We start from the raw sequence: 26,994 nt of genomic DNA on the forward strand, positions 1-26,994 counted from the left end.
CTTCCGGACAGCCACTAGAGGCGCATCTGCAATGATTGAGGCATATTATGCCTCAATCACGCAGAGCGCCCATAGGAAAGCATTGAGAAATGCTTTCCTACGGAAACTGTGAATGCGCATGCGCATTCGGCTCCTGTGACATCAGACGAGGATACTGACGTCGGCGGGGGAGGAGAGGTAAGGGAGCCCGGCGCTGGAATTAGGTGAGCTACTGAAGGTGTTTTAACCTTCAGTGCCACAGGAGGGGGACCCTGAGGGTGGGGGCACCCTCAGGGTACTATAGTGTCAGGAAAATCGATTTGTTTTCCTGACACTATAGTGTCCCTTTAAAAAGATAATGTACTCTCAATATTCTAGGGGTATATAGACACCCCGAATCCAGCTCAAGTGGTTTTGTTTTCCAGAAGAACAATAATTTAAGCTCCAATGGAAAAAGCTAGATTCTTGTAGCAATCCAAGATATCTGACTACTTATAATATATTGTTGGCAATGGTTAAATATGATCCATGGCCAGCAGGTAGTAAAATCAGGAAGATTACGAAGATCAGAGCACACAACGTACAGGAAAAAATCAATGACCTATCTATTGAAGTACATCTTTTTGCAGACGATATAGGCAGGCGAAAGAGAGAGAGAACAAAAGAGAGACGTATTTTGTTTATGAAATAGTTTTTAACAAATGAGAGCTAAACAAGAAAGCTATTCTGGGTAAATGAATCCACAAAAACTTGTGGGAAACTGACCTGGACTGAATTGGCTCACTCGGAGCCCAAATTACAACCGTATGTTACAGTTGTATTTTATTCAACCCGAAACTTGGACTGGGAGAGAGTGTCCGTAAAATATTACATATTCCCACGTTTCAATCCTGACAGTAAACTCTCCAACGGCAGATTTATACATCACTATAACAGCTACTGAACGCCATATCTCGTATTAACTCTTTATACCTGCTACACATGGCAGGTTTCATTTTAAAGTCTTTCACTGCCAGAGGGCCTTGCAATAAAACCCCAAAACATTGGAGTGTTTTTATGCTTCAGTGATATAAAACCATAGCACCCCAGATGCCAAAATAAATGACTTAAGATGCTCTGTGTGCATTGAGGCTGTGCACCATGGGAAAGGTAATTCAGGAACATCTGAACGGCCAAGATGAGCCAGCTCTATTATAGATTGTAAGCTCTTACGGGCAGCACTCATCTCCCATTAGATATAAAATTGCGCAAAAAAAATCTGTTTCTTATACTCCATTTGTAAAAGCTCATAACTCATTCTTGAAATTTAGCAACCAAAAAAATTACAATTTACTCTTTAACGATGGTGTTTGAAATGCACTGCTCCTTTAAGAAGCCTCCAAAAAATGTTTCCTTAAGCAAAGAGACAGACTTTTTTTTCAAAAATTAGGGATAAAATAAGTTTAGTTTTCAGAAAATGATGCACAATTGAAGAAGAATTTCAATATGAAAGCAATGAGTCAGTGAAGCAGCTTGGACAAGAGACCGCTCCCAGGATGGACTACTCACTGCAGACTTCCAAAATTCAACATTAAAATCTCTGAGAAAGGAGGTTATTCGTCTCAACAAAAACCACAAAATCACTTCATCAAGGCTGCTTTAGGAGGAGGCAGAATTAGGCAGGAAAAAGATGTTCCCATGGGTGAGTTTCCCTAGACTAACACTGAGGGGGAGGTATCCTAACATTGACATTAACAACTATCATATTCAGCACATAGTGTGTTAAATGCATACGCCATCTATCCATAAAAAGGCAACTAGTGGCACTTTAGTTGCTGTAGAATACAATTCCCAGTATCCCTGGCAAAGAAAATGATTTGTGATTTTGATACGTAAGCATACCTTCCAAGTGTCACTATTTAGGATGGACAGTCCCTATTTTGAGCCCAATTCCCTCTGTCCCTCTTTTCTATCCTAATGTCCCTCTTTTCTAGGAACTCTATGTTGTTGGTGCGTCTACAGACAGCGCTCCACAGCAATAATACTCCCAGTAATGTGTCTGAGTGTATAACAGAGCTCCACAGCAATAATCCTCCCAGTAATGTGTCTGAGTGTAGAACAGAGCTCCACATCAATAATACTCCCAGTAATGTGTCTGAGTGTATAACAGAGCTCCACAGCAATAATACTCCCAGTAATGTGTCTGAGTGTATAACAGAGCTCCACAGCAATAATGCTCCCAGTAATGTGTCTGAGTGTATAACAGAGCTCCACAGCAATAATACTCCCAGTAATGTGTCTGAGTGTATAACAGAGCTCCACAGCAAAAATACTCCCAGTACTGTGTCCGAGTGTATAACAGAGCTCCACAGTAATAATACTCCCAGTAATGTGTCTGAGTGTATAACAGAGCCCCACAGCAATAATACTCCCAGTAATGTGTCTGAGTGTATAACAGAGCTCCACAGCAATAATACTCCCAGTGATGTGTCTGAGTGTATAACAGAGCTCCACAGCAATAATACTCCCAGTACTGTGTCCGAGTGTATAACAGAGCTCCACAGTAATAATACTCCCAGTAATGTGTCTGAGTGTATAACAGAGCCCCACAGCAATAATACTCCCAGTAATGTGTCTGAGTGTATAACAGAGCTCCACAGCAATAATACTCCCAGTGATGTGTCTGAGTGTATAACAGAGCTACACAGCAATAATACTCCCAGTAATGTGTCTGAGTGTATAGCAGAGCTCCACAGCAATAATACTGCCAGTAATGTGTCTGAGTGTATAACAGAGCTCCACAGCAATAATACTCCCAGTAATGTGTCTGAGTGTATAACAGAGCTCCGCAGCAATAATACTCCCAGTAATGTGTCCGAGTGTATAACAGCGCTCCACAGCAATAATACTCCCAGTAATGTGTCTGAGTGTATAACAGAGCTCCACAGCAATAATACTCCCAGTAATGTGTCTGAGTGTATAACAGAGCTCCGCAGCAATAATACTCCCAGTAATGTGTCCGAGTGTATAACAGCGCTCCACAGCAATAATACTCCCAGTAATGTGTCTGAGTGTATAACAGAGCTCCACAGCAATAATACTCCCAGTAATGTGTCTGAGTGTATAACAGAGCTCCGCAGCAATAATACTCCCAGTAATGTGTCCGAGTGTATAACAGCGCGCCACAGCAATAATACTCCCAGTAATGTGTCTGAGTGTATAACAGAGCTCCACAGCAATAATACTCCCAGTAATGTGTCTGAGTGTATAACAGAGCTCCACAGCAATAACACTCCCAGTAATGTGTCTGAGTGTTTAACAGAGCTCCATAGTAATAATACTCCCAGTAATGTGTCTGAGTGTATAACAGAGCTCCACAGCAATAATACTCCCAGTAATGTGTCCGAGTGTGTAACAGAACTCCACAGCAATAATACTCCCAGTAATGTGTCTGAGTGTATAACGGAGCTCCACAGCACTAATACTCCCAGTAATGTGTCTGAGTGTATAACAGAGCTCCACAGCAATAATACTCCCAGTAATGTGTCTGAGTGTATAACGGAGCTCCACAGCAATAATACTCCCAGTAATGTGTCTGAGTGTATAACAGAGCTCCACAGCAATAACACTCTCAGTAATGTGTCTGAGTGTATAACAGAGCTCCACAGTAATAATACTCCCAGTAATGTGTCTGAGCGTATAACAGAGCCCCACAGCAATAATACTCCCAGTAATGTGTCTGAGTGTATAACAGAGCTCCACAGCAATAATACTCCCAGTAATGTGTCTGAGTGTATAACAGAGCTCCACAGTGATAATACTCACAGTAATGTGTCTTTAAATTACAATAAATGTGTTTATCTATCAGTGAAAATAACATACGTGATAATACCTAGATAACACTCTCGCACTGGAAACAGGAAGTGGCTGAGAATTCACAGTCAATCCCAAGCTTTTTATCAAAGGACTAGTGAGTAAGCAGACCAGTATCAAGTCATGCTTTCTGATTTCTTATAGGGCTTCTGATATTGCCACACTCACACTTCAAATGTTACCTGCAGCGGTAATAACATAAATGCATAAAACAAAACAAAAATGTTTTAAAAAAGTAGGCGAAGCGCCTGTGCGAGTGAATGAGAGCTGCAGGATTCCTCCATGAGATTTTCATATGGACGAGCTATTGGAAATCAGTGAACAGTGGTTTTTGGAATAAGGGCAGACAACCAGGTTTCCGGTATTAAAATACCAGGGAGTGGAGCTAGACTCCAAGTTTATTTTCATTTTGCTGCTCAGGAAATCGAAGACTGCACCTCTGAAACAGGGGTAGCCAGAAAGGTTGAACTGCTACTCCTATGAGGCTTTGCCAGCCTTAAGGCATTTTCATATTACCAATAGCAGAACAGATACTTTGTAGCTTCCTCTGACATCAGCGCTCTATGACACTCTATGTCACTCAGTCACTCTATGGGCTAGAAACAGGGTTACAAATAAACAAAATCCATTAAAACATGTTTTATATGTCACAGTTTTAAACACTAACAGGGTTATTACACTCCAAGTGATAATTGCAGGGAATTCATTGTGAATGTCAAATTTAAGGTAAAAAAATTATGAACTGGAAAAAATCTCCCATTGAGTCGTTTTTTCAGTACAGCTAATTTGGCCTTTAATTTGAAATTTACTTTGCTTTCCCTGAAATTCTTACTTTAGTGAATCAAAAGACAAATGTTATGTTTAAAGGCTATTGAGAATATCTCATAGGCCCTTAACCAGAGACATATTTATATGAAATCCGTTCAGCACTTATTATTATTATTATTGCCATTTATATAGCGCCAACAGGTTCCGTAGCGCTTTACAATATTATTAGAGGGGGGATTTAACTATAAATAGGACAATTACAAGAAAACATACAGAAACGATAGGTTGAAGAGGGCCCTGCTCAAACGAGCTTACAGTCTATAGACTTGATAGCATTTCTATTCTTCAAATAAGCTGATACCAGTTGGACAGGTCTGCTATTAGCTTCCTGTCAGCTCCAATCACAGTTTTGTGAAAGGTACTATCAAACACAAATCTTGCTAGAACACACGCATGCATCTTTTGCTCAGGCTCCTTCACAGTAATGTGTGAAGAAGCCTGTCGGGGAGTCTGAGCCATGTATAATGTGTGCATTCCACTCAAATACTTGGATAGCTTTCTTCTTTGCAGCCTGCCACTCAAAAAGCATTCTTACAGGTTTAATGCAAATCAGTGAGGTTATAAGCAAACGTATGCAGTCTAATGAGCAGAGGTTGTTATGGTGCTTGAAGTGTCCCTTTAACAAGGACAGGAAGTTGAGCTAACACCGTTACAAAGTATCACCTATTCATTACTTTCAAAGAAACACTTAAAGGCATATTCACTAAAGAGAGAATTGCTCGGAATTGAAAGTAAATTGAAATTGAATTCAAATCTATGTCCAAAATAGACAAAGTGAACACAGGAATGACATTGAGGTTTTATATTTTTCTAAATCGGCTATTTTGGCCTGTATGAAGTCAAATTTGATCTAATTGAAATTCACTTTGAATTCACGACACATTTAACTTTTGTGAATAACCCTGTTCAAAATAAATGTAAAGTTTTCCAAATCTAATATTGCGTAAAACAAATAGAAAGACAACGCAAGAGTCATTGCACAGATCTGCATTAAAGGGGCATAAAATGGGGCAAAAAATAACCCTGTACATATTTAATGCATTATATAGATAATACATTAAGTAATGCAAAAAATAAAGAAATAATTACCTTCTGGGATCCTAAATGGTAAGATAATCCGTCTGCATCTTCTGGCTACACAATCTCACAACAAGATAATCTACCAATAAGAAACCTCTCATTCTGCTCTATGGGGTCGATCTTATCACTTAAATCCCGTCCTGGGGAGGGTATGGGATAAACAGTCTATCCCCAGTAGCAGTTTCACTTATCACACAGGATCAGTAACATTTACAAACGGTTTGCAGAGACTCGGAGGTGTCAACCATGTCAACTACATGTCCACAAAACTGACGCAGGCATCCTGGAAGGTTTTTGTCTACCTGACAATTTGGGGGGTGGAGGGGAGGCTGAGGGGGCTCTTATATCTGTGGCAGTTATATGGTAACAATTATAATTCACTGGGAAAGAGTACGGTGTACTCTCTGCACCACGAACCTTGGAATAGTGCACAGTTATAAGGATGCTTAGAGTTATTCTTTTAAATTCACATTACAGAGCATTTGTAATGCTATGCTATTGTCACGTGTACTTCTCCGGTGCCAGATGTTTTATCGGGATAAACGTGGTTCAAGTAGGTCCAATGTTTTAAGAAATGAAAGTCAGAGCCTCGTGACCTTCTGGGATAAATAACATATGGGCTAATAACAGACTCATGATTACCCCCTGAGCAATACTACGTCTTAAACATAATCTCTCCCTGTAGTCATTCAACAGCCCTTCCCACCTTGTACTCCGAGCGCTCATAGGACAGGTTCATCAAGAAGTGAAATGTTATACAATGCACACTGTCCTGGGTTATTATGTAGACAAATCAGGAATATAGATGGCACTAGAAGATACCAGCAAACTGATAATGAAAGGGACACTCCAGGCACCATAGCAACTTCATTGCCATTAAATTGTTATGGTGCCCAGCGTGGTACTTTAAATCTCACACTGATTTTACTTATTTGTCCTGCAGCGCTATGTACATCACAATGTTAGCCTTTACAGTGTCCATAGGAAGGCTAAACAAGGTATCTACTACTTTTTTAATAAAGTTGTGTTTTCTCACAATACTCCTGAGTTCTAAGCCCTCCAATTTCAAATCGCCCCTCTTATTCTACGTCTTTGCTTTTTGTCCTCAAAAATACCTCCTTCTCTGTATTTGATCCATTTCTGTATGTGAAAATCCATCATAAGGCTTCATGGACCTATCATGAAATGTAATCACTTTGCCTCTTCTTGTATTCAGGAAACGATTTTGGCCCTATATTCTTAAAACCTGGGATACAAATATGACTTGTGCCCATAATGTATCGACCAAGAGTCTCTCTGCATCGAACAGACTGATAATCTCAGTTTAACTAGCACAGAATTTACTCATTTTCAGACACTGCTTGAAGTCGTGTCTCCTTATTTAGTTGTTTTTAAGAAGCTAAACACACATTTTCCTTACGCTTATTATGAGCTTTCCATGTGCTCAAAATGACTTCATGCAAAACATCCCTGAACATTGGGCGTAACCTTCTAGTGGACTTGGAAGACGATCCAGAACTTTGCTGCCAAAAAGCTTATTTGCAGGAGCTTAGCAATAAAATCTCTGAGCAGACTCGTGATATGCGCACATCCCTGGTGAACCATCGCTACTACTGTCTAACAGGCTTTTATTCATCTCTGCCCGGGAACCGTGAGAGAAGTACCGGTGCAGACGCTGATACGTTATCCACCTTCCAAACAACTCACTGAAGGAAGAGAACAGATGTAGATTAATGAGAACACATGAGGCTGACTCAGCACAATTTATGCATATTTGTTACTTTTCGTATCTACCCTACTGATACATCTGGAAACCATTGTAACATTTGGTTTGTGTGTTTCATTTTGTTTCCCTTTTTTTCCGAGTAAACCAAGAGAGTACGTAATCTCTATGTACACCGGTGCTAGGCTATAAAACACTAACAGGAATATGTACTCATTCCAAATGCTGTACTCATTCTGAAGGTAGCCATCTTGGCCTGATTTTCATGGTTAGACTAACTCTTCATTTATCCCTTTTTTTTTTTTTTTTTTTGTGGTAGGGAAAGGTTAGCAAGTCCTGATATTTTCAGAATAAGCAGCGTACATACAAGACGTCTGAGCTGATAAGTCATGCCAAGGCCAACCCACTCCTCTAAGAAAAAAAACTCCCATAATTCTTGGACTATCGTAGGCTGACAGATTAGAGGAGTTGCAGGTCAACAACAATGGGGGGGGGGGCGGAGGTGGGGGGATTTGATGCCCTCACACTAACCTCCTTCTGAAGTTGTCAGGACGTATTAAAATCAAGCCAAGATGGTCGCCCCCTTTAAGTAAGAAATAGTGGCAGATGCACTTTAAGGGATTATCTTAAGTCTCCCAGAGCAGAAATTCTAATTCATCATAAAATGCTTAAAAACAAGAGAAATCTCAATGTATCCATCCTGGTAAAAATATTTTATAAATAATTAAATAAATAAATAAATATAATTGTAGATTATGCTAGCTTTAGTGTACCTATACTCTTAATTTTATTAATGACAGGAGGCGAGTATTTGCTTAAGTCTCTCTTTACTAGAACTCCACAGCAGCACAGAAAAACAACCAATCAGAAAAAAGTTAGGTACTATAAAACTCCCCTCCCCATACATCATTTCCTCTTTCAATCTGCGACAAAAACAGAATAAAAGGCAGAAAACATAATGGGGAAGAAACAAAGTCCTAGATACAATGAATACAACGATGTCCACCATCCGAGAGGAACTGCCAAACCAGATAGCGTTGATGGACTGTAAACTGAAACGAGAGAAAAAACAGAATCGAACAGGTTGGTTAGCCAATGAAATGTACTCTGAACAAACATGTGTGCACCCAATGTAGCAACCAAAATTACCTTAAAATGTATCCCAGCCCTACTTATGAAAAAATAGGCATAAGAACAGGCGACAGGTAGCAGAGACAATAAGCAGAGTTGCATACGTACCTGAATAATCCAAACTATTAACATAAAACAAGGGAGGGATAAGAATGGGTGGGAAATACTCGCTTCCTGTCATTAATAAAATTAAGATTATAGGTACACTAAAGCTAGCATAATCTACAATTTTTTAACATGACAGGAGGCTTCGTATTTGCTGTTTTAACGCTCAGTCAACAAATCCAACACTGTTTGTTTCGCTGGTACCTATTCTCTGAGCTACCCGAGCAAACCTAAATGGACTTTCCAACTGCGATAAATGACAATGCAAGTTGATGAAGTATCCCAAAAACGGGAAAAAAACATCATCCGCTGATAGATCCATTGTACATGGGGTTGCGACCCGTTACCTACCAGCAGGTCCATGAGCTGGCAAGCTGACCTATTAGCCATTTCCCTGCAGTAATAAAATGTTGAAGGTCATTTGCGGACTTAGGGCCACGATAAGACACTGCCCCCATGTCTCAACTCTTGATGTGTAAGGTTGTTCCACCGATCGTGCCAGGGTCACCCGGCAATGTGGCCTTGCAGGCAGATCTTCAATCTCAAAGAATGCGCCTAAGTCCACCACCAAATCGCAATAGAACCGAGTAGGATCTTTCGTTCCCTCCTGGCCTCCCCGGTGAGATGTCTCATCCGAGAATAAGTTTATAATGCAGGCAAGAGTGTGGTCAAACTAGCCGTATCCTAAGCGATTCCAATATTCCAAGTGGACTGTGTAATCCTCGGACGCGGTAGAGGAAAGACTCCAAAAGGACGTCCATTCAGGGTTCCGAACTGAACTTGTGGGGAGGAACGGTGGTCGACTATTCTGGGAATAGTGAATCCCAGAAATATTCAAAGGGATGGGAAGTGCAAACCGGAGTGCAGATTTCCATCCAGATATGTCCTCGTCTAAGAGTGAAAGATGTCGGTGTAGGAGTCAAGGCACACCAGGTACCCCCATAAAGTCTCGTAGGTCTCCTTGACGGTAGTTGAAAAATAGGTTAGCGCGAATTCAAAACAAAACGACTCCCAAGAGGGATAAATAGAGTATAGACGGAGGACCCACCATCTCCGAACCCTGTTCACCAGGTATGCGTTCCGAGGAGATGGGGCAGTCCTGCCATCTTATCCCAAGATCGTAATGACCAGGGAACTCAAGACAACCGGGGTTTCCGGTCTTACCATCAGATCCATGCGAACGGTTTACCTTCAAATCGGGTAATAGGTCTTCCTTAATCTTGTTATTCGAGCAAGGCAGCGCCCGTTTCCTCCATGGAGGTCTCCGTATCTCCTGTCATCTAAATATGGGAGAAACTATCTGTGCAGTTGTTCGTAATGGACTGGATATCCAAAACAGAAAGAAATCCTCTGTTTATATGGTGCAGAAAATACCAAAACTGCACTCACGTAATGCCTGAGGTCCATCCGGTAGCCGTACCATCTTCAGGAGTGTGTATAAATAAGTGGGAGTCTCCCCCCATTATACCTCTGTGAGAATGCCTCGCGTGTGTTACAGCGGTCCGGATCCAGTAGATCCATACAGGAGAGAGAATAGAGGGATCCAGTCTAAATATGTATATCTTGCATGACCAGGCAGTCCTCTATAACGAAATCAGTAGCACGGACATCAGACCTAATTGAAAGCAGGAGGGACGCCCCTCCAAGTAGTCATCGATGTTATGCACGGGTACAAGCCTATGTGGTGAACAAATGGCCGGCACTGTAGAGCGTCAAGTGTATGAGAGAGCCGCGCTCTCTACTAATGTGATCGAATATCGTGATAGTGTCCGGCTGATAGCCTGAGCGGGCCGCACCTGTAAATAACCCAACAGTAGAGTCTACATCCGTGACCGGTTCTCTCTATGAGAATGTGTCCTCCAAACATGTCCTCTGTATCCAGCTCATTACCTGGCTGAGGTTGAGGGAGGGCTGCGCCCTCTAATAACAAATCAGTGTCCGGTTCCGTATCTGAGAGGGGTTCACTCTCTGTTCCTGAAGATAAAATAGTCTTGAATCGAGGTGATGGAGGGCCGCACCCTCCTGAGACCCAAACTAGAGTCCCTAGAGACTCAGGGTGACCAACCGCAGGGTACACCAATTACTAATTTCAGCATATGGCTGAGGGCAATCTTCGGAAACAACGATGGAAAACTACCAACTGACCGTCCGGATCCTGTGCGCGGATGACCGTTGGTAGTCTGAGGAAAGCTGGAGACGTTCTCCGCAATCCACGAGCGCCCGGGAGGTCGGAGGAGGTGAATTCAGGCCTCTCGACGACCCGAGCGAAAGGAAAAAGAAGTCACGAAAACAAAAAACAACAATAACGTAGATAGGAGTAAAAACGCAAATTCTATCTCAACTAGAAGGCAAAAAGCAGGCCGGAAGGTAAGACAAGTAAGCCCCACTGAACAGGGCCAGGAGCTAACCTAACGCAGGAATAACTACCGATACCTATATGGATACTGGGAGGCAGATACGGAGTTAGTCGTTAAAGACAAGGAAAACACTGCATTCTCCTGTAGGTGTCCGAATACCGGTCCTTGCCTGTGCAAAGTTCTCCTTGGAGATGTGCCGTTGCAGGTCTGGTGCAAACCGTGGATGTGTGTCCGGGGCCTTCATAAGAAACCTTGCCCTTCAGGCATGAGGTTTAGGGCCTTCACCCTTCCCACCATATTCAGATGGCCGTATACTGGTGTCCTCTTGGATAGTATGGCAATGGTGCTTGTCTGGACACCTGCCTAACTCCATGTCACTGGTGGGCACTGGCTTTTCCTCAGTGATATTCCCCCAGGCCTGCGGCCAAAAGGGGTTCGGCACCAATAGAGCAGGCCCATCAGAAGGGCACAGGCCCAGCAGGCCAAACGAATGGACACAGAATAGTTGGCCAAGCAAAAAGGCACCGACATAGCAGGCCATACAAATAGGCACCGACATAGTAGGCCAATAAATGGGGCAAAGACATAGCAGGCCAATCAATGGGGCACAGACATAGCAGGCCGTTCTAATGGGCACAGACATAGCAGGCCGTTCTAATGGGCACAGACATAGCAGGCCAATCAATGGGGCACAGACATAGCAGGCCAATCCTGGGTTGTGTATTATTATTATATTATTATTATTATGTTATTAATACATAGCGCCACCCAATTCCGCAGCGCGTTACAATGGGTATTGAATGAGTAATGGGGACCTCTGAATTTGGGTAGAGGTCCCTAAATAAATTGTAGATCCTCAGAGCATCTTGTGACATAGGACCCCTAGACACCAACCCTTTTAGACAGCGTAATGCCGTGTGAATAGCCTGAACCGGGACTGGCAGTCCCTAAATGACCAGCAGGCAAATAGTGGTATTCTAGCTGTATGGGGTATAAGCGGAAGTTGTTCCAGTTACCATCATGTCCATGAATGTAAGATACACTGAGCAATACTCTCCTTAAACTGAGAATTGGTATGCCCATGCTCACACAGATCTGTTAGAAATTTCTTATCATTATTACAGATTACCATCATCATACCACCTGAAGGGTATTGTAACCATGGACACTTCCAGGAGTAGGGCTAACGATAGCCAACTCAATGAATTCCCCCGAGAATCTGATAGAATTGTATAGTATCAGCGTAGACTGGTCTCCCTTACCAGTTTGAGTCAGAGCCAGGTCTGTTGGCTTATATATACGCCATGGGCAGAGAATACATACCAGAATAGTCTCATCTGAGACCTCATAGCAGGACCAGAAAAATATATACTGAGAAGCACATGAATCCTAGGGCCAACTGGCACTGTATACACCCTGTACAGAGTTTGTATAACAGAGTTCATAAATATCTGTAACTGACAGGAATCTGTGATATACACTGTCAGAAGAACTCACAGAAATCTGTGATATACAGTCAGCAAAACTCTCAGCAATCTGCGATATACATTGTCAGCAAAACTCACAGCGATCTGCGATATACATTGTCAGCAAAACTCTCAGCAATCTGCGATATACATTGTCAGCAAAACTCACAGCGATCCGTGATATACACTGTCAGTAGAACTCACAGCAATCTGTGACATACACTGTCAGCAAGACTAAATCTAGATACACACTGTCAGTAAAACACCCAGCAATCTGTGACATACACTGTCAGCAAGACTAAATCTAGATACACACTGTCAGTAAAACACCCAGCAATCTGTGATATACACTGTCAGCAAAACTCACAGAATCTGTGAAATACGGTATACATTGTCAGTAAAACACACAGCAATCAGTGATATACACTGACAGCAAACTCACAGCAATCTTTGATATACACACTGCATAGAAACTCGGTAATCTTGTTTGTAAACTGTTACCAACACTCACAGCAAGCTGTGATATATATACACTATCCTAGGAAATACAGTGATCTGTGAAGAAAACTGCCATAAGCACCCACAGCAAGCTGTGATATATACCCTGTATAGAAAACCAGCAATCTGAGGTGTAAATCTACCTAACGTTCACAGCAAGCTGGGACACATACCCTGTATATGATATATATACACTGACATAGGAAACAGTGACCTGAATGAACTGTCCTCTCAGAGAGGAAGCACCTGATTAAATCAGCCGGCGCAGACCGCATGGTAGCGCCAGCCGAGATCCGACCACCGTGGGTGGAGGAGGGTCCGCGAGCAGGAGCACCCTCCTCTACCCGGTCGGACGCCCGCGGCTCTAGAAGGAGCCGATCGCGGAAGACGGCCACGTGCTCGAGCGGGCCGGCCGCCGGTATACACATGAAGGAGCTCGGGGAATCAGAGGAGGCAGCCAGACGGCTAGTCTCCTGAAACCCCGAGCGAACACTGTAGCCAGCGCAAGCAATGGCGGAACGCATGGTGCTAGAGGGTGGGTTGGGGGAGGGGAAGCAACTGAAAGGGATCCCCAAGAACTCCCCTAGAACCACCACGTGAAGGGAAAAAATCCCCGAGGGTACAGGGGAAGGAGAGAATCAGAAGGATAGTAATCCCCAAACTGTAAGCCTAATAAGGGAAAGGCTGAACACAATATACATAAAACATATAAATAGAAAATATAATATATAAAATATAACAAAATTATATCTACAGTATGCATAAAAAATAAATAATAAATATAATATATAATATAGAACTAAATACAGTATACCTAAAAAATAAATAATATATATAATATATACTAAATATAATGAATATATAACTAAATACAGTATACCTAAAAAATAAATAATAAATAAAATATGATACCAAAAAAGAAAGAATATATAACTAAATACAGAATACAGAAAATATAAATAACAAATATAATATGATACCAAATATAAACCCTAAATAAGTCATATTAAATCCCAAAGTCACCCACTAGAAGCAGGAGGCAGTGGTACTCTGACCTGTACTGTCTGCGGAGCAGCAAAGAAAGAGGAAATGATGCATGAGGAGGGGAGTTTTATAGTACCTAACTTTTTTCTGATTGGTTGTTTTCTGTGCTGCTGTGTTCTAGTAAAGAGAGACTTAAGCAAATACGAAGCCTCCTGTCATGTTGTAAAATTTGTATATGCATTTCCTCTAATGGCTCTTTCCAGCATGTGCTGTAGCAAGCAGGCTGGGGAAGCGATTTTCTGTCGCACAGTTCACTTCCTGCTGTATCTGACACTACAATCCAGCTCAGGTAATTCTCTTGGAAAAAAACATCCATGGTCACCACGCATATCTGAGGAACTGATCACGTCAAATCGACTAACTTGCCTGTGAATAAACCAGTTTAACATGTGAAGCAGTGATTTTAGAATGGTGTGTGGTTGGCTGAGTGTGATAAGCAACGCCTATCTTGTTTTACAGCTCTGTACGGATCACGCTATGTACTTTGTATTCCCTTGAATGAGCCACAAGATACAGTAAGTATTGGGTCAATGTTTTGTGACAAAGAGAAATAATACTATTGTTTGGAGAATGTTTTTTTTTACATTTTAGAAAGATAGCCATTTAAAGAACCACACTTGCCCCAGTTATGCACAAGGTGTCTCCTGGCTATGGACGGATTGTGGGCACCGATGGACAATACATTTTGCAAATAAAACCTGTAAAAGCTGAAAATATTCTTGTGAAGTATAAACATTACTATGACCTCAGGCTCATAGATGGAATGTACACTGTAACATGTGCAGTAATACACCGTTATCCTGGTCACTGGAACATCAGCGGCAAAATTCAAACCTCTCTCAATCAGAACATAAAAACAGACAGAGATACACAATACTAATAAAAACAGCAAGTCAAAACAGACCGATAGGCTGATTTTGGTGATTTTACTGATGGGAGTGTGCAATGTCCCTCACAATGTTGTTCTGAAGGTTACAATTCTGACTGTGGTCCCCGCGTCCACTAGGAGCCTGTATCTCTATAGCCTGAGGGTATCTATCTAAGCGTGATGTATAACAGGGAAGGATCAGAGCTGTGCTACGTTAGGACAGACCACTTTTCCACTCCCTCATATGCCATGCGTAAAAGACAAGCTATGATGTCATATCCCAACATCCGCATTGTATAAAGGCAAAGGATGCTGGGAAGAAGCCGTAAAATGAGGACAGTCCTGCCCTGTGTGGACATGCATAGTGATATGTATCTGTGTCTCTTTAAATATTTATAAATGAATGTTTGTTTGTTGGGGGTAATTAAGAATGGATGTGGTTAATTAATGTGTGTGACTAATTAGGAACATATCTGTGGCTGATGATGCATTCCTAGGGGGCCAAATATTTCCATGTGCCTGACCCACACACCCACACACACTTTTAATAAAAGCAAATTAAAAATCCATATCCACACAGTGAGTGTTCCAAATAGTAAAAATACAAAGCATATGGTAAAATTTTGGAATATTTGCATACCGTGTAGCAATACACTAATAACAATAAAAACATGTAAGTAACATATAATTGAAGACATCAAATAAAAAAATCTCAGTAATAGATCAATCTGAGCTCTGCATTCCCTCCAATACTCACAGACAGAATGCCTAGAACAAAACTGTCTCTAGCAGAACTTGTGGAGGCAAATAATGATACAGGAGCGTGTGCTCAATTTACAGAGCAGGAGATAAAAACGTAAAAGGCTGTGCCAGTTTAAGCCAGGGAAGGTGTGGCTACGGCTGCATGTGATTTAACTCGTAAATGGCAGAGAATTGAGCAGTGAGACTGCAGGGGCTGAATTGATTATCTCAGCCAATGCAATGCTTTCCCAGTATCAAAACCATTGGATTGGCTGAGATTGTCAAGGAGGCGGGATGGAGGCAGCGTTCAATTTCAGCTTGGCCAATCAGCATCTCCTCATAGAAATGCATTGAATCAATGCAGGAGTTAAGGAAAGTTCACTGTCTGCATGCAGAGGATGGAGACATTGAATTCCAGTCACACTGTGCAGCACTGCCCCAGGAAGCACTTCTAGTAGCGATCTGAGGAGTGACCAGTGGAGGTATCCCTAGGCTGTAATGTAAACACTGCTATAGCTCTGAAAAACTGTGTTTACTGCAAAAAGGCTGAAGAGAATAATTCTACTCACTAGACCAAATACAATAAGCTGTAGTTGTTTTCGTGACTATAGTGTCCCTTTAAAAAAAAAAAAAAAAAAAAGCATCACATGAAAAAAGGTTAGCACTAGTTACACGTGAGTTTCAATATTTTATTCAGTGTTGTAATTTCCAGAGACACATCATTCCCTTTTTAATCAAGTGAATCTGAACGATTATTAAAATGATTGCAAACATTCCCAAACACACGAAAAAAAACAACGGTAAAGTAAAGCAGCTTTTTGTGCTTATAGCGAACGCTGTGTTGAATAGATGGAGATGAAGACAGATTTATACTTGCTCACATATGTAAGCAATATCCTTGCAGCTGTCCGGCTTACAATATTCTGTATTACTGCAGCATTGAAATGCGACGGAAATTTCCTGGTAGCTTTACGTAAGATATTCTGCCTCAGATAAAATGACTGCGGCAACATCTGACTTCCAGACAACGGACGCCTCTGTCCTGCATGAACATACAGCAGCTTCTCTGTATGCAGAGAGCAAACCTTTCTGACTGTCACCCTGTTTTATTGAATGGATAGGATTCCTGGTGTAAGCCCCACTTCTCTTCAAACGTGTCCTTATCTCACCCGTTAACCCCTTCCCTGCCAAGCGCTTTTTATTTCTAACAAAAAAAATCTGATATTTATATTTATTTAAAATCAGTGTATGGCTAGCATAGACATTTAGGACAGCCATTCTGTTTCATAGCCTACTGTTCAAGAGTCCCTATGAATGTAAATAGTGTACACTTACTCAATTACAATTTTTATTACTTTTATTAAGTTATTCTTTAAGTAGATTTGGGTGAGATAATATGTTATATAAGATTTTATATAGTTATTATTTGTTTTTTACAAAATGTTTGCGACACTGAATATCTCGATAAGTGCACTCCGAGCACCATGATCACTTCAGAATACATTATTCTTTTGAACTGATCTATGGAAATACATTTTTTAAGGGACAAGGTCCTTTTAATTTATGAATAAGAAAATGTCTGACTCCAGGACATAAATATAGCTAGCTATTGCTACTGCTAAATGTGTTTACAATGTTTACTTTAATTTTCTCCATTAAAGGGACATTCCACTGCCCAAATGCAAAATAAAAAAAAAAAAACTGTTTAGTAGATATATCACAAATAAATACTTGCATGCATTTAATTTTGCATGTTTTCATTTCGAATACAGCTAAAAACAGCTTGCAAAATCTTGCAGTTCTCTTGGCTGCAGCTAAATAGAGGTTAAATGAAGGACAATTTTACTCCTCTCAAAAGTAAGGTTACCACTTAGAGAATTTTCTAAGAATTTTGTTTACTTGAATTAACCCCTTAAGGACACATGACATGTGTGACATGTCATGATTCCCTTTTATTCCAGAAGTTTGGTCCTTAAGGGGTTTATTCTATAATAACGACGGCTGGTATCACAAAATAATGCCTAATTAATTAATTGATTTTAAACCAGAAATTGATGTTTGTCAGCACATCCAAGTCCTGACAAACATAATGCAGATTTCATAATCTTCCCTTAAAAAAAACCCATTAAAACCCTGGCCTCTGTGCTCACAGCGCCGCGGGATAAAGCAGTATGTTTAGGCATTGCCAGGACAGCCTGGCACACAATGCAAATTAAAATGTGAAAAACATTCTGTATTTTTAAAAAATAAGGGTTGTGCCAATACCTGACAAAAGCGCTACGGAATCTGTTGGCGCTATATAAATGGCAATAATAAATAAATAAATAAATAAATGGCAAGTGTCCCTTTACGTTAGGAGCAATGGGTAGAAATCTTTCATTATTTATTTACCATGGCAACTGTTACACATTTAGCCGTTTTGCCTCGAAATATTTTTAGCTTTGCTTTTACAATGACTTTTCATTGAAGCTTTGCTTATTACAAATGCCAGGTCCATGCCAGTTATATCGCCACTAAGTGAGGCAGACACCAAGATACTCGAATATAAAACAATTCCAGCTTTATTCGTGCATGTGTTCGTACATTTATACGTCTATAAACGCAACAGTAAAGGAAATGAGGCGAGTGCAAAACGCAGAACTCTGATAGAATTTGGCTGCGGATCTGAGGTGCTAGGCACCCCTCCATGATATAGAAGCCGAGGAAGAAGAAGCAGGTGGAGGACAGATGGACCCATTGAAATTCCTGCTTAGTCTGTCCTGCTTTTGCCATTACTTTTTGCATGTGGAAATCATTACCCTAAATTCCTTTTGATATTTGTACAGGCCTCTCAATCCTATCAGCAGCAAGAAGAAAGTGAGGTTAAGAGCCACAGGAAATAAAAACATCCCCTCGTCTTCCTAATCCCTCTTAAATCTTACTTTAAGGAGTGCCCGGGCTGCTGAGACCCTGCTACTGGTTGCCTTGCCTGTGAGCACCATTTTGAAAATCGGACAATGCGTACTTACTAGACATATCGTTACAAATATAGAGGAAACAGCACATTTAACAAAAGGTGCAAAAGCTCACTGTGACATCTACAGTGCAAAATAGTATTTTTACTTAGTATAGATTGGTAAAGGTGCTAAGGGTGTACCTTGCAAAGGCCAGGCTGGATACTGATTGCAATAGTTTAGCATAAATTAAATATTATATACATATATACACACATACATATCCTTTTTTTAATATTATTTCTTTTTCAAGATTATGATTATAGTTAATGTCTACTGCTTGTACGACACCTTTATTGGGTGAGCATCCAAGTTGTCTCATGAGCTAATGAAAGTACGTCAGCACTTTTGATATACTGCACTACAGTATATAGAAGCGATACATGTCCAGATAAGTATAAGCTATGATATGGAAATCAGACCATCAAGGGGAACCTGCAATAGTGAACTATTTTGCTGTCTATCTGAAGGAGATAAAAAACAAAAAACGGGGGCGGGGCCGGACCGCTGAGCTGGACGGTCGCAAGCCTGAGCAGCTCCTGCAAGCCACTGAAATTTACCCTCTAAAAACAAATCTCACCGCCTGAAATCAGACCGCCAGACCTGATACCCGGAGCTGAGGGACTACTGGACCCAGGGAGAGGCTGGCTCACCGTGCTTCAGTCCCCCGGGGGGAGAGGACCATGTTGCCCCAACCAGGGCCTTCTCCTGCGGTGAGTGGGGCAGACGGCCGCTGCCCCACTATCCTGCGCCATGGAACCCAGCCACGAGTGCAGAACGGCGCGGGTCCGGCTCCGTTTCCCCCCCCTATGGACCGAGGGGGTGATCCCGGTCCTCTACCTGTGGCACTGACTGCGACACGGCAACTGAGTCCAGGGAGCCCGCCCGCCACACCTAAAATGGCGGACGCCATGTGGACAGAAGGCAAAGGGAAGATCTGCTCCCATCTCCCGCTCACAGCCAACAGGGCGGCTCAAACATCCCGGTCGTACTACACGGAGAGAAGGCGAACCCAGCTCCAAACATTGCAGCCGTGCAAAACAAAGCTGAGCTACACAAAAGTTAAGAATGAACACTTACCTTACAAGGCTCCTCCGCGACCCGCTGGCAGGCCCAAGCTACCCAAGGTGAAGAGAGCCCGAAAATGGCGGACCACACCACCCCGCTCACGAAGATTCTACGCTGCTCATCTAAACATGACCAAGCATCCCAGCATGAAAACGGCGGTAACCGCAAAGACTAACCTGCCACGACCCGACCGGGCCACCCCTAAAAACCTGCCTCACAACTTGCATGCGGGCCCCTACCCAGGAAGGCACCAGAGCTCAATAGCGGGAATATCGGGGCAGGGATGCAGAGTACCCCAGCACGGCATCGGATGACCCCAGGACTGAGTACAGGTACCACGGTACCCCAGCAGTGCACCCTCGGTACCCACACCTTGCGCCCAGATGAACCTAAGGTCCACCCACCGTAATAGCATGTTCCCTGCCTCTAGTTTCACAGCGGGACTCAAAAACCTGATATACCTGGGGAGCCTCCCGGGAGAAACCTTTATTAATCACAGTACCTATCCATGTGAATGCCTTTAGCGCAAAAATCAGTTTGCCTAGCATAGTTCATTTTCCACCAATCCTTTTAGCATATGGTTAATATGTTTATCCAGAAGCATGTTTGATTTTTTGATTTTTTTTATTTGATTTTTTTTTATATTTCGACTGACATGTTATTTCTCTTACTTTAAAAAGAAGGGAAAAAAAAAGGGAAAAATATGCAAATGCTGTATCTGTCATACCAATGTTACCTTTTATCATATTCTGCCTTACATGCGGCTGTTGTCATGGCAATGCATGATCATATGCACTCGCTGGCATACTAAACATAAAGATTGACACTGGCGGTACTTATTGTTTAACCAGCTAGCCTTCTTATATTAGCTTAGCATTTTCCTGTTGAGGTCACATAACTGAATAGTCTACTACTGCTACTACTAGGCTTAAACTACAATAGGCTCTATCAAAAGCGACTGGCTCACTGTGGAAGAATGCCTAGGTGCCACAACAATAGGCTACAGTTAAAAACTTAATCGTATCAGCCAGCTTATTTAGCTAGCAATGTACAACTGTCTTACTCGCGATGTTATCGATTTAACCATAGCACTGACTAAGCCTGATTATAGCGTAAATGTACACTTAAAATCAAAACTATATTGTTACAATTATTGAAGCCTGAACATGTTGTAAAAATGTACCTCCTAACTACCTAAACAACGTAAACCTTTCATTTTATTACTACAAAAAAGTGCAAGATTTATTGTCTACCCTTATGCTCCAACTGTTTGTAATGTGCTAGAGGAATGCCTTTGGGGTACCTCATAAGCAACTGTTATCATCATACGCACTACAAAAAATAAAGAATAAAAAAAAAACAAAAAAAAAAAAACAAATTAAACACCAGAGACTGACTGTAATGGGTTAAATCGGTGAACATCCCCACAATTTGGAGCTGAGTCCAAGCTATTAGAACAGTAAAAAGATTGTATCTGTAATTACAGACCTGCTTTGCCTCACATAAAATGAAGTCATTTGTAGACAATGATGTCTCAAATTACCATAATTGGACCACCGTCAGTCACTCACCTAAATACAGGACTTGAAGTTGAGGCTGATGTGCACTAGAAGTCATGCTTCAAAGCTCCTGCCTTCAGCGAGAGAGTTCCTAAATTGGTATTGCCCAAAACCAAAATTTGCCCATCAGTAGGTTTATTTGGCCCCAAGACCCTTGGATTCATTGAACGAGTCATGCATGACCCCACTGGTTGGTCTCTAAAATGTCTCTTTAATAAGACACAGAATATTAAGCAATCGAGTCAGGAGTGTGCATTATGATTCACGGCTGTGATGACCCTACTGCACCAGCAGCATAATGCATTACTTTTAGTAAAAGGACGACTGTCATAATACTTTATCTTCTCGTTTTTTTTTTAAACTTTTATTACATTTAATGAAACCTAATGATTATTTTGTAAATTATGAATTTTTTTTTTTGTTGCTGCAAAAATTTAACTTTTTTTTTTTATCTAGCTGACCGGCCATGTTGGGTCAAGACTCTACTGCTATCTGATCAATTGCTGCTTAACTTAACTTGCTTCTGCTGTGACTGCTTTGTGTGGAACTGCGGCGGCAGCAGGCAAGTTAGGTTGAGCAACAGTTTGTCAAATATCCTTTGAGTGAAATTTTATAAAAAATAAAAAATAAAAATAATAAGCATTATACTTGATTTAAAACAAATAAAACAAATATTCTCTTCATCTCCTTGCGGGCTAAACCACAATCTAGTGAAAAAGTAGAAACAGGACTAGTTTTTAGATGGAAACACACGTCACTCAGCGTGTCCGTGCCACAGGGTTACCCTCTGTAATGCTATTTACTAGGACTGGGAGTAGAGAGGAGAGTTTATCACTGGCCCACGTATAAGGGAGGAAAGCAAGCTTCTATGGGCAAAAGAAACAACAGATAGTTATTTTACTCCATTTTTTTCCTTTAATGAAACCATATTTTTGGCTAATAAAGTGATATCTAAGCAAGGCAAAATAATTTTGCCTCATCCTTCAATTGCTTTTTTGAGGAGTTTGTTAGAAATAAAGATGGAGTCCAGCATAAAATGTCTAATCACCAAATATGGCTGAACTCATCAGAGAATTCACTAATCAATGACCTAATAACCCTGCTGGCTGGATCGTCCTGGTTCAGGTCAGATGGGACTGAACTCTGCAGCAGGCCAACTTTCTTTTGCTTGTGTACTGTCCATTGGCTAAACTTCCTCTAATGAAGACAGAGATAGGTTGCCTCTATATAATTATATTTAACCAGGGAGCATAAACACCTCACAGGATCAATAGAATGCAAAGCAGGTGGGAATACTTGGATGAAAACACAATTACCACCTTTCGCAATCATAAAAAAACCAACCCTAAGGGCCTGTAGCAGAACTGACCTTGTCAAGTCCATGTGGAGATAGTCAGCTAATCTGAGTTTCCACGCAATGTTTCCACTATAACCTCAAGGCAACTAAGAGCTTAAGTGTACTTAAGTTGAGCTCAAGGTACGCATGACATCAAAAGCAGAGGAAAGAACCTAAAAAAAATACAAATAATCATTGTTGGCACCACAAGAGGACCAGAGATCAAGGATTTCTGGGAATGAAGGACCTTCATATGCAAGTACTTCATCCTGTTGGTGTCCATTGAACTACTGTCCGCAAACCAAGAGCAAAATGATTAAGTCTTACAAATGGCAGGATTAAAGTCTAAAGAATAATAATTACTGGATGGATTAATGTCTAGAGAAACAAAACAAGTTCTTAGGCCCTCGAACAGTGACGGCAACATTTAGGAGCCCAATATGCAGAAATCAAATAATTAATTGCACAGTGCTCATCATGCTCTCTGCCTTCTCTTCTACTGGATTCTCTCGGTTTGTTTGGTTCTTGATTCTGCTGCAATAAAATGCTCGATGATGGTTGACATCACCTCAAACTATGGCCAAAGAGCTAATGATGTCATTGAACATCAAGCGTACACTAACTCATGTACCCAGATCTTATGGCTAAATTGTTGGCCTAGTGTGGCCAAAAGACCGACCCACAGCTGCAATAACACTGCAACTACCATGATGCTTTGCAAAGCTGGTGTGGTATCAACCGACCTCAAGCAATACAGTGTGTGGTCTAACTTTTGTCCACTCTGAGTGTCATCTCAGAGTCTCGGAATTCCAGTGGTGGCCATCACTAACCAGGAGCAAGATCTGCTATTAGAAACTAAATGCATAATTTTTGTGTGTTTTTTTTTTTATTCATTTACAAAAAGTACTAATTTCAATAGAAATTAACACTTTTATAAATTAACCTTGTCACATCCCCCTTGCTGTCAATCAGATACCTGACCGGTCCTGTTACTTCCTGGTTTGTTTATCTCAGTGGAAGCAAACTAAAGAGGCAGCAATTGCCCAGAGCACCTGCCTTGCAAAGACTTCTCATTGAGCTGCATTGGGAAGTCTGTGATTGGACAGCCACAGAAAGTCTGGCCGGGTTAGAAGGGGAGGGCTCGCAAAGGCAGCAAACAAGACAACTGCAGTTTTTGCAAGATGTTTTTAGATATATCCCTAATTTAAAAAATGCATTATTAAATGCGTGCATTTTTTTCATTGGGGGCATATCTACTACACAGTGACTTTTTTTTTTCCATTTGTGCAGTGGAGTGTCCCTCTAAACATTCAAGGCAACATTTTACGAGCCTTCATATTAATGCCTTCCTTTGCAAGCATTTAGATAATGTGTCTTTCAGAACTGGTGGGCAAAACTATGATTTCAGTAGCCAAGTACTCAGAATGTTGTCATCAAAGAGGGATCAAACAGGCCGATCATTTTTAAGGGGCTTTCAAGAGATCAGTGGATGCAACGTGTCATATGAGTTACTAGATTGTGTTTACCGTTTTCCTATGAATGGGACATAGAGAGTTAAAAGAAACACTATATAGTCTTTTCAAAAATTCTGATGGAGCGTCCTTTATAGAAAATTCAGTAATCCGGAGGCCCAGCCATACACACATACATGCAAACGTCATTAAACCGCAGGTCTGTAGAAGCCACGTATGAATGCAATCCACTGGTGGGCTCTATAATTACCAATCATATGCAATTATGGGGCCTGTAATTATAGTGATTTCCAGTCTCAAAAAAATATTAAATGTAAAAGGTCAAAAAGTGGGTGATAACACACTTTGAGGGTGTAAATACAAACCCTATTTTTAAGTACAGTTAATGTAAAGCAGCTTCAAAAGGAAATAGATTTGTTAATGATCAGATGAAAGCGAACAGTTGAATGGATCCCATTCACATATTTTAGGAATTGCCAATAGGGATTTCTTGAAAAATAAATACCCAATTTTTAAGGATGATTGGTGAAACTAACAAGCAAGTTCCCTGATCCCCCTGCCTTGTGCGTTGCAAATAATCAGCATTCCAGGATAGGGGTTGTCATTCGTTATTTTGTTCGGTTTAGTTTTTAGAGAGTATAGATTGTTACACTAGTACCCAACAGATGCCTGTGTGTGATGTGATTTGTGCTGAGAGAGTCTCGCTATACCTGTGACAGTGGAGACTGCAATGTGGAATATGCCAACGCATTCTAAATAGAATTCTAAAATCTTTAAAAAGGTAATAGGGATGGATGGCCATTTTTTAAGCTCATTGTTCTTCCTAGAGGGACAAGGATTACATAAGTCATACAGTTATATTGATAAGCACTTTAACCTCTTATCTTCCAATAGGTTCTGGAAGGATGAAGGATCCAATTAAACTATAGAATGAACTGGAATTTTATGAAGATATATGACAAATCCATGTAACTCTCAAATGTTCCCGCAGAACCAACAAACTACATCTTCATTTACTGGTTACTTATTTAACTTTTTTAGTAATAACACAAGAAATGATATACTATGGGCAAGTAAAGTAGACTATCCCATTTATTAAAATTACCATACATGACACATGACAGCGGTGGTGAGCACTTAACTCCATATGTATAAATATTATAACTCCTTCATGTCTTTATTAAAAAATAATAGGGTTAAAAAGTGCCTATATTCTCATTAGCCTTTTATTTCCTATGTATTTCTGGTTTCCCTGGCAAGGAAGGGGTTAATGTGTACAGGATGCCCTTCCTAACTCAATTTCTATTTAAAAAAACAAACAAAAAAACTTGTTCCTGTACTTCATTCTAATCAGACGCAGAGTAGAGAGATTGGGAGTAGCCATGAATGTGATTCCCTGCTGGGAGGACAACAACACCCATGATGCTTAGCCATGGTATGAGTTGTAGTTTTCCAACAGCTTTGGCTCTATGAGTTATATCTGAATTAAGACACTTTTCAAACCTCTGAGTGTCTTTTAGACTATTTAGATCTTTTAGACAAATTTAGATCTTTCTATTTACCCCCTCCAGCACTCAAATGGTTAATCCAGCCACTGACTGGACAAGCATTCCATTGGAATTGTCAATGAAGGACACAGTATCCAGCTAACATCATGCACAGACATGGTGCTACACATCACAGTAACACAAGTTTCCAACAAAGTTTGAATGGGGTTAATAAGCGAGGCACATGGGATTCTTAGTAAATAAGACGACTTACCATTCTGCCCTGAAGTCTCCAAGTACTCTGTCAGATCACATCCAAATGCTCCAGATGACCCTTTCCTCTTGAACTTCGTTTTAGCTCCCTTGTTCTTCATTAGTTGGTCCAGAGAGGAGACCCCCACCCCCTCCCACCCAGTGAAAAATTAACAAACAAACAAAAGATTACAAAATTAAATAAGTGAAAGGCAATAAAGCAAGCCTGAGCTCAGCAAGCCAGCACTCCACATTTGGGATGTCCCATGTCCTCCAGATTACTCCATTGAAAGCCAGCAGCTCCAACCAAGAGTCTCAGCTGTCACCCTGGGGTGGGGAGAGAGGGGGGGAGATCAGATGATCCTCAGATAAAGGGAACACTGTCCAGCTGGGATCAAGCGACCACACATCCTGGGATCTGCTGGGGAGAGTACATGGGCAGCATTAGGGAGGGGATCTAGCTGCATTTGCCCCCTTCAGTGAAGGACACAGCTTGCAGCTAACTGTGCCACCTAAACAGAGTGAGCCCTGTCTGTACACTAGCAGGAGAACAGGACTGCCAGTGTGCTCAGCTCTCCAGCATGGAGGGGGGGGGGGGGATCTTACTCTATGGCTAAGTAAATAAGAGAGATCCTGGGGGTAGCTCACTTAAAGATGCATCATGGCCAGACCCAATGTCTGCAAACCACTTTTTTTCACCTATCCTTATTTTTTCCTCCTTCCTCCTTTTCTTACAAATCACTGGGTTATCCAGCTCAGGAAATGCTGTTAAGGAAATGAGGAAGGAGAGAGGGGGGTGAGGTTGTTTTTTTGGCAGTGACTGTTAGGGGTGGGGGGAGACAGTGGGGAGGGCTGTGCTGTGACAATGGGGGAGGGAGGGAGAGAGGAGTCTTGACATGCAACAGATAACGGGATGGCTCACTCACTCTCTGCTAGGAGGAAATGCTGCACTCCAACTCACAGCTACTTCCTCCTGGACAGGACCTCTCAGCACTGAGGGGGGGCCAGGCTGCCAGAATCACTGTGCTTTCCTTGACGGAGATCACTAATGCATGTTGATGGCTGCAATATGAGGCTTTCCCATATTGTGGAAGAGAAATGAGTAATCAGTGGGATTATTGCAAGTACCATAACAACTTCAGTGAATTTAAGTGG

At 41.4% G+C, this 26,994-nt stretch overlaps 1 protein-coding gene across 1 annotated transcript in view; it reads right to left on the minus strand.

The window, feature by feature from the left end:
- ARHGAP31 (Rho GTPase activating protein 31) overlaps positions 1 to 26,599 on the minus strand; it is a 167,826-nt gene extending 141,227 nt beyond the window's left edge. The window contains exon 1 of the mRNA XM_063446470.1: positions 25,862 to 26,599. Within this exon, the coding sequence (XP_063302540.1) occupies positions 25,862 to 25,961 (100 nt within the window). The 5' untranslated portion in view covers positions 25,962 to 26,599. The remainder of the gene's footprint in view (positions 1 to 25,861) is intronic.
- Between the last annotated feature and the right edge of the window lie 395 nt (positions 26,600 to 26,994).

This window comes from Pelobates fuscus, chromosome 1 (genome assembly GCF_036172605.1).
Source record: "Pelobates fuscus isolate aPelFus1 chromosome 1, aPelFus1.pri, whole genome shotgun sequence".
In the NCBI taxonomy this organism is placed as follows: Eukaryota; Metazoa; Chordata; class Amphibia; order Anura; family Pelobatidae; genus Pelobates; species Pelobates fuscus.